The sequence below is a fragment of the Gallinula chloropus genome (assembly GCF_964237585.1).
Source record: "Gallinula chloropus genome assembly, chromosome: 1".
Classification (NCBI taxonomy): domain Eukaryota; kingdom Metazoa; phylum Chordata; class Aves; order Gruiformes; family Rallidae; genus Gallinula; species Gallinula chloropus.
In genome coordinates, this window is record NC_140085.1 from 155,118,873 (window position 1) to 155,127,788 (window position 8,916).

At 40.7% G+C, this 8,916-nt stretch overlaps 1 protein-coding gene across 3 annotated transcripts in view; it reads left to right on the forward strand.

Moving 5' to 3' along the window:
* FGF14 (fibroblast growth factor 14) overlaps positions 1-8,263 on the forward strand; it is a gene marked incomplete at both ends in the record, with an annotated part of 405,860 nt that extends 397,597 nt beyond the window's left edge. For all 3 annotated transcript variants that reach the window (XM_084262278.1, XM_084262280.1, XM_084262279.1), the window contains 2 exons: positions 5,322-5,520; positions 8,127-8,263. In XM_084262278.1, coding sequence (XP_084118404.1) covers positions 5,322-5,520; positions 8,127-8,263 — 336 coding nt within the window. The remainder of the gene's footprint in view (positions 1-5,321; positions 5,521-8,126) is intronic.
* Between the last annotated feature and the right edge of the window lie 653 nt (positions 8,264-8,916).

Below are 8,916 nucleotides of genomic sequence, written 5' to 3' on the forward strand. Positions count from 1 at the left end.
TGTAGCTGGTTCAGCTGCGCTTCTGCTGCCCGGTGTGATGAATGAGTCCCGTTGTGTCCATCTCCAGGAGAAGCTGCTGCCTCCTTATTTGCTTCTGCCTACAGTTCAAGCGGATGACTGCTAGCTGTATCACTTCTGTGTGCTGTAACTAGAATGACACCCTCCTTTCCCATATTTCAGTATATAACACAGATTTAAAGAAGCTTGAAGGTTTAGGAGTGGAAGGTAGGAGACTTGCAGAATCCCTTATCCTTGGAACTGCCTTTTTTGATGACCATGGTAGAGCCACGGTCTTACACTCTTCCCCATGGTGTGTAGTGGAAGGTTACGTTGAGTTCTTTATCGATTGACTTAACAAACAGAGATAAAGTTTACAATTTCAAGTATTTCTGTGATTTTAAAACAATATCCAGAAGCTATATGGCTAGCGGTGTCATCATGCCAGTTTTTACTTTGCAGCTCTGTGGTTCGCATTACAGGTTTCTTGTCCATAGCTGCATAATTATTTCTTCTTTCTAAGAGCCTTAACAGAAAAACTCTCTGCTTTCTGGGGATTATTGCGAGTGAAAGATCATGGCTGCTATGTGCAACTTGATTAAAGCTAGCTAAACTGAACAGGCTACATTGTCAAACCCCAGCAAATGGAACTTATGCTGATAACTCATTCATATATTTTCATTTATTCAGTTGCTTGCAGGACAGTAAAGTTTGCTGTGCTTTGGTTTTTGAGCTACAGCCATTTGCTACTGTGCCACATAACTGATTAGCATGGAGGCCTAGCTTCCTCGTGTCAGACTTCAGCCTCTGATGGACAGAAATAAGTTACTTGGTGGGGAATTCATCTCATTTGTCATCTTTCCAACAATCCTTTTATCTCCATGTTCACACAACAGGTAAAATGTGCTCCTTCATTCAGGAACTCCTAAGTTTGGGGGGGTGGATAATGGCTCTTTTTGAATTTCATCTCAGTTTTTTTCTTAAAGCAAAGTAGATTCTGCCACCACTATGTGACTCCATGAGAAGCTCGACCATTATGACATAATACTACAGTGTTGAGTTTTCGCAACATTGGTGGGGATCCAAAAACTAAGAACTCCCCATTGACAGAACTTCCTGACTCTGAGGTGCTGAACCCACAACCTGTGTGTCGTGATACTTACTGATGCTACAGCAACCAGGAGAATTAAAATATCTCTAAATAGAATTCACGTCAAGCAAAAACTTGATGGGAAGCTGGCAAAAATATCCAAGTGAAAATTCTTCTCAGCAAGGTGCAATTTAATACATCCTTCACTTCTCTAGGACCCAGGAAGCTCTATCAGATTGCAGTTTACAGCCAAAACCAAATCCTGGGGTTTTGGAAATTGGCAGCTAGTATATACTTTATTTTTTCAAATGTTGCTTTGACAGGAGAAAACCAGCTTTTATATAAGACTACAGGTTAAATCTGGGCACTGACCTTGGAAGAGAAATTCTGCCCACAAGTTCTTGTTTGCAAGCCATATCTGGTTTTGCAATTTATTCATTCACTTCCTAATATAAAATATAAAGACTGCTGTGGGATCAAAGTCCCAAAACTAATTCTTGCAAGGAAGACCTAAGTGATTCATGTCAGCCAGTTGTAGATTTGGATTCCTTCAGGTTGGACACAGGTAGGCAGGTAGGCTTGGAGAGTGCCCCCACCATTGACTTTCGTTTGTTAAATGCCATTGTACTGTCTGTGCCCCCAGCAGTGGATTTGAATAAGGTTAGCTGAGGATAAGGGGGCTTTTTTTTCCTTTGTTGTCAGTGCTTTTAGCACGTTAGTCATTTTCAGAGAGTTCTTACTGGGTTGTCTTAGGTATACAGATCTAGGTTTGGCCTAGGTACATGCAGATACAGCATTTTAGGTGTCATGGTTGCTTTAGTGGAGAAGACAGCTTTTCAGCCAGCTGAGACGGTGCCTGAGGCAAGGCTTCCCTTAACATGGGAATATTCAGTTTCCACCTGAGCCCCAGGGAAGGTGCCCATTTCAGAAGTCCCTTTCTGGGTAATTTTTTTGAGGAACGAGTGGATGCTTTTCCACATAGTCCTCACCAGGTGCCTAATTTTCATTCATTAATACTCCCAGAATCAGTGGAACTATTAGCCTGCTTTAAAGTAACATATATTTAAGTGACTTTTTGACTGGGAGTTTATCCCAGGCAGAACTGTGTCCAAATATGCTGCATGAATGCAAACCCTGCCCAAAGCCATTACATTATCCAGATGTCTGGAGTGGGAGACCTGCAGGGCAGAATACACTGTTCAGGTTTGGCTCTTCCTTATATGTCAGACGTAAATTACCAGACTATTACTATGCTTTTCATAACTAAGGAATAGTAGTGGTGACAATTTGTCCCATCTATCTGTCTGCATCTAGGAGCAGCCAAATAATTGCATTGACATAATCCATCTTTTTTTGGACTTAATAACATGAATACCTATTGCTTCACACTCTGTGCACCATCGAAACACTACTGTACATGCCAAAGAAAGGAGAGAGGAAAGAGACAGGTTTGATTCAGAGGTGGGATATGATTTGAAGGAACTTGTGTCAGTGTCATAACGTATATTGTTCAGGAAAACACACAAATAGCATTTACAGGCAGCCACACATCTCTAGTACGGAGGAGCACGGAATGACAAACAGCTTTTGTTTATAACGAAATGAAAGTGAATATTGGCTAAGAAGTAGTGTTTATGGTAATTGAGCTTTACAAGGAAGTAAAACTTACTGGGGAGCACAGGGGGTAGCATTTGCAGTGAAGCAGGTAATAAGGAGAGCCATGGAGGCATTTCCTGATTAGCATCTGCTGTTTCAACAGCCGAGGAGCATGACTGGCATGTAAATGCATGTGCTCGGCTTTAAACAGGCATTCCCTCTGCCGTGCCACCCTGCCTTCTGCTTTTATTTTGAGTCTCCCTGAGTCCTACTGTGATTTGAAATCAGTGGAGGAGAAAGGAGAGTAACACAAACAACAGATGTCGAAAAGTCTTGGAACAGAGAGGGAAAAAGCCCTGTGGCAAAGGAGAAGGTACAGTTGAGGTATTTCCCATCATCAGCTTTTGGTGCCTCCAGTACAGACTGCGTTTGTGCTTCTGCATGTGTCTGTAATAAATACAGCTGTGCACGTAGGTGGTGAAGAAGTGGCAGTGCAAAAAGATGTCCATTGTGCCCGTTGGAGAATAGCTTTTGCATCCTGTGAATGAGCGCTGCCCGTAGACACACAGTGTACTCGCTCGCGCAGACAAAGCAACCTCTTTTAGGGAAGGTCCACACATCGTATCCCAGCTGCTGCAGTGACTGCTTTTAGTCCTTTGCTGGATAAAATACACCAGTTCTTTTTCTCTGAGGTCAGAAGTTGCTCTGTAATTGCGAAGGTGAACAAACAGTACAGTGCCTGCTGTCCATCAAGACAGCTTTGCTAGCGGGTGGTGACTTGAGCCATGGGAATGCAAATACTGTGTGCCCCATCACATCGGGCAAACTTGGCCGGGCACTACGTGACGCCTAGTGCAGATTCAGAAACATTTTTCCCCTGTGCTTTCTGGTGTGGAGAGCTGTGTCTTTAAGGGCTTTGATTTCAAGAAAGGAAATCTACAACAGAAACAACTGTGAAATCCTTACAATATATAGATGGCTGAGGATGGTGTAGAGATCCTGAAAACGTGTTACCTGCTGAGTGCTAACTCAGTACTGCATGGGACCAGGAGCAAAAAGAAATGGAAAAAAAAAAATATTAAAAAAATCACAGAATGTTAGGAGTTGGAAGGGACCTCAAAAGGTCATCTAGTCCAACCCTCCCACCAGAGCAGGATCACCTACACTAAATCATACAGGAACGCATCCAGGCAGGGTTTGAATGTCTCCAGAGAAGGAGACTCCACAACCTCTCTAGTCAGCCTGTTCCAGTGTGCCATCACCCTCACAGTGAAAAGGTTCCTCCTTGTGTTCACGTGGAGCTTCCTATGCTCCAGCTTGCACCTGTTGCCCCTAGTCATATCTCTGGCCATCACTGAGAAGAGCCTGGCTCCATCCTCCTGACTCTCGCCCTTTACGTATTTATAAATATTAATAAGGTCACCCCTCCAAGCTATAGCTATACATCTCCCTCAGCTTCTCCTGATGAGGAAGGTGTTCCACTCCCTTAATCATCTTGGTGGCCCTGCGCTGTACTCTTTCCAGGAGTTCTCTGTCCTTCTTGAACCAAAGGGCCCAGAATACTGTGAAGGAAGAACTTAAAACATATGACATATCGGATTTTTACTTCTTGGGAAGGGTAAATGAAAGAAATACAAATATAAAAAAGAGCATTTGGGGCTGAGAACTCTGTGCTCTGAAACCTCCTACTCTCCCGCATCTACCGCCTCCTTTTATGACAGGACGATCTTCCACAGGTTTCAGCAGACAGGTCCGAAGACACACATAGTCACATTCACACACAGTCACATTCACACATGATCCTGTTTTCTCGTGATACTTCAAATGTGATTTATTTGCTTTTCAACTTACTGTGTTTTTTCAAGGGATATGGGTAAGCTCTGTCACAATACATATGTTCACACTGTTTATTTTGTTACTGTTACTCACGTTATTAAAAAAATAATAACAATAAAAAATTAACTGTTATTTGGCTACTGGCCTCCAGAAATTTGTGCTTAGGTGAACCTCAGCAAAGAGTTTATGACAACTGAAATGTGACTTCTGGAAGCATACCAGTTTGGGGACGAATGCTGAGGATGTTTGGAGGTTTTATCCTTTATACAGAAATTTTTACATTAAAACAGTGTCTTCCTGTGGTGTTTCAGGCCATGCGTACTCCAGGAAATTACATATATATTTTCATGTTTTTGTAGCAGCATTTTCTAAACACTGAATTTTAGTTTCTATAAACCCTAGAGGGAGTTTGTTGCATTTAGTGTGCTAAAATGGAAACACTGTTTGCTCATTAATGCTATTTTAACATAGATTTTCTTAATCTTTACAAAGATATCCTACCATAAAAATAAGCACAATAATAATGATGCCTGTATTTTAAGTAGTGTTTTTATGCCTGTGTTGCATCCCGTGCACTTTGAAAATATACCATCCCTGCTGCACAGATGGGAAAAACAGAGGCATCCATGGGAGGTGAGGTAACTTCAACTGGAGGTCATCTAGAGGAAGACAGATCTCCTGGTCTCAAAGCAGAACCTTATTATACATCATATATTAAACTTATAAAGAGGTATTTGTAAGTTAACAAAACAGAAGCTGCGCTTCAGAGATAACATTTAACATTTACTTTTTCCTCCCACAGGAACTTTTTACACCGGAGTGCAAATTCAAGGAGTCTGTTTTTGAAAATTATTATGTAATCTACTCATCCATGCTCTACAGACAACAGGAGTCCGGGAGGGCCTGGTTCTTGGGGCTGAACAAAGAAGGGCAGGTCATGAAAGGAAACAGAGTGAAGAAAACAAAACCAGCAGCTCATTTTCTACCCAAGCCATTGGAAGGTGAGTTTCGGTCCATTCCTGGCAAACCCCCCTACAGATCTGACAAGGAGAAGAGGGAATGGTTTCTAAAATGCCCTTTGTGAATGTGCTTGCCCTGCACAGGGGCCATTCCAAATGACAGTCCCCAAGATTCATGGAGCGGATATGTGCTTCAGCAGAGTGATGCTAGAAAGGGCAAATGCAAAAATATTTGTTTCCAGGGATTAAGAGGTCGTTTTTTCAAGAAAATAATTCTTTTGTGGAATTGCATTATGCTGGATTTTTTTTTTTTAAATATTCTGTCGGTAGGAACAAAAGCTGTTGTGAGTCCTGCAGTGAGAAAATAGTCCTTTCATTAAGCAGAATGAAAAAAACAGATATTGTAGGATAATTGGGAGTTATAAAGGGAATGGCTGAAATGTCAGCATTTCAAAGTAAAAGCTTTCTAATACAAAACACAAAGGTGCCTTTATAGAATAAATCATACTCTGTTACTTAGCCAGTTGATGTAATGCACATAACTTGTGTAAATTGGCATTTAAACCAAGAGAGAAGCAAATAAAAGTCATTCCAACCTCACACAACTAAAATGATGTGACACATTCCCTGAAAAGTACATTAATTAATATCTTGAAACGTTTGCATTATCCTGTGCATACTGCAGGCCTCTATAAATCTACACTTTCTTTTTGCTTGGAGTGATGGCACTCCAGATTTCATGGATGTTATTGCTACACATAGCTTCAGTCATTCTGAAAATTTATCTCACTACTTAACATCTGAAAACATAAACCTGAGGAATGCTTCAGTGGGCAGTGCCATTTCTTTCAACGTTTTAAATTGGATTTTTTGATTGAAGGATCCATTTGTTAGACAGTTTAGCGTTCCAACATTAGGGATGAATCTGAATAATCTTAGGTTTTTAACTTTATATTTGAACTCAGGTTGATGCCTTCATGCTCCCCTTGTCTTGCAAAAGCTTACAGTACTTTCACGAGCTCTCAACAATTTTGACACTTTGTATGTCAATCCCTTTATATTAAATTATAAGAACTGCAGGAGGGAAATCCAGTGCATTTTTAAAAGCAACATCAATTCATGTGGATTAGGGAAGAAGTCACTTTCTTCATAGATGTTGGGACGGTCAGAGTCTACCAAAATAGTTTAGACAAGGCTTAGAAATAACGTGCTTTACATTGCCCATGAGAGTCATCAAATATGACAGCTCTGCTTTATAATTCCTTACTTTATAGTTCCATCTCATGTTATTCAACTTAGTATTTTTATAGGCCATGGTGTTACTTCATCAAGCTCTTTTAATTAATCAGGAAAGTACCCTAAACACAGTTATGGGTGCACTCTGAAAACATAGATCATAACCAGCCTTATGCACACTAGAGAAGACGTTTAATTTCAGACTTGCATAAGCCATAAAAGGATTTAGATTATGTCATTGGAAATGTTAGAACAAGTATTTGATTAGTTAATGATGCTGTGGGGCCCTTCATAGTTATCATGAAACTTCGCATCATTTAAGATCAAGGTCAGTACTTTGATGCTCCTGCCTCTTGCTCTAATTAGTCAAGGGATGAAGGGATTGTGCTCTTTATGGCAGCACACAGCCAGTCCCTATATCATAGTGTGATGATTAATTCCTTTGACTGCTTTGACATCTCTTTTAACGTTGCTCTGATATAAATAAATGCTAGTGAAGTTAGGTATAAAGGAAATATTACCTGATTCAGTGACATGGAAAATGAAATTGAATTATCCAGGAGCATTAAACATTGAGGCAGCTTAATGCTGGAACTGTGTAATTGAACACATGTATTTTCCTCAAAGGATTTAAAGTGGTTGGATAGGGACTGAAGCCCCAGGGCAAACTTGTAATTCCTCTAAGAAGTCAGTTAATAGATTAATTTGGAATTTTTCTGCACTTCTACATTCAGTGGAGATCAGTGTCTACTGCATACATTTTTGGAAAGGAGGGAAAAAACCCCAACCCCAGACTTCTTGTGTACTCTCCATAGCACTGTCCTGGATGTTTCTTCATGAAGAGATCATGGCCAAGCTCCTCAGACTTGGGAGACAGATGTACAAATAACTTTGTAGAACTGGACCCAAGCCTAGTTTTGCAACATAGGACTAAAAAAGAACACTTAAGTCTAGACAACTGTATTGTATGATCCTGTCTTTTAAACACCATCTGTCTTATCATATTTCACTTCTGAAAGTTTTCAGAATATTTATTTGAGGGGGTATGTATATATATATATTCACACACACATATGTGCGTGTGTATGTATGCACACTTTTGTGTGTCTGCCTCACGCAAAGGCAGAACAGTAATTTTTCATTTCCAAGGCTTCCGTAGTTTCCATTAAACAAGCATACAGTTCCCTACTGTGTTTTTAAATCTTCTTTTCAGAAGCAGCAAGAAATTTGGAGGGTCAAGCAAAGCTATCAGTCATGCAAAACAAGTGTCCGTCAAAGCTCCCTGGTGTGCAGGAGGAACATGGATTATATTCCAACATCAGCTATTGCAGAAAATTCATTCTACTTGAGATGAGCTCTGACATGAGATACAGCCTTAAAAATGCCTTTCCTTTTCTCTTTTCTCCCCTCAGTTGCCATGTACCGGGAACCATCTTTGCATGATATTGGAGAAACAGTGCCAAAGGCTGGGGTAACTCCAAGTAAAAGCACAAGTGCATCTGCAATAATGAATGGCGGCAAACCAGTTAACAAGAGTAAGACGACATAGCCAGATCCTCACAGGTGTTGTGACTTACTGAGTCCCGAGTACAGTTGAGCCATTTATCCTTGCCAGACTTCCCCTCTGCAGTGTCTGTGGATCAGCTCGCGGCGAGTCGCAGACTTGCCCGTTGGCTGTTTCTGAACTGAGTTGTTGCAAGCGGATAAATCTCAACATGTAGCTCCACCCACAAAAAGAAGACACCTGGATGAACCAGCTAAACTCAGACCATGGAATGCCCTACCAGATATTGGAATGCCTTTTTAATATCTTTTCTGTGACTGTGACACTTCATGTGAATGACATACTTCACAAGTACACTTGATACCTTGCCTGCTGACAATTGCCCATAATCCCTTTTTGAGTCCAGTTTCAGCAAAATTCATGTGTTTAAGTTCTATTTTGTAGCACACAGATAATCAAGTAATTTCTAGTTAGATGCTGTAAACCTGTGCTATTATGGATTTCTCTTCCCTTTTTTATAAGGCTGCTCGCTCCACTGTCTGTGACCTTTTGCAGGGATTGTGTTTCTCTATAACTTAAGTGTTGCCGGTGGCTTAGTTTTGAAAGCAATCAGGGAATCAGGAAGCCTTCAAAAACCTATTATTACAAATTATATCTATAAAGAATAGGATTGTTGTCTCTGGCTTACAATATTGACT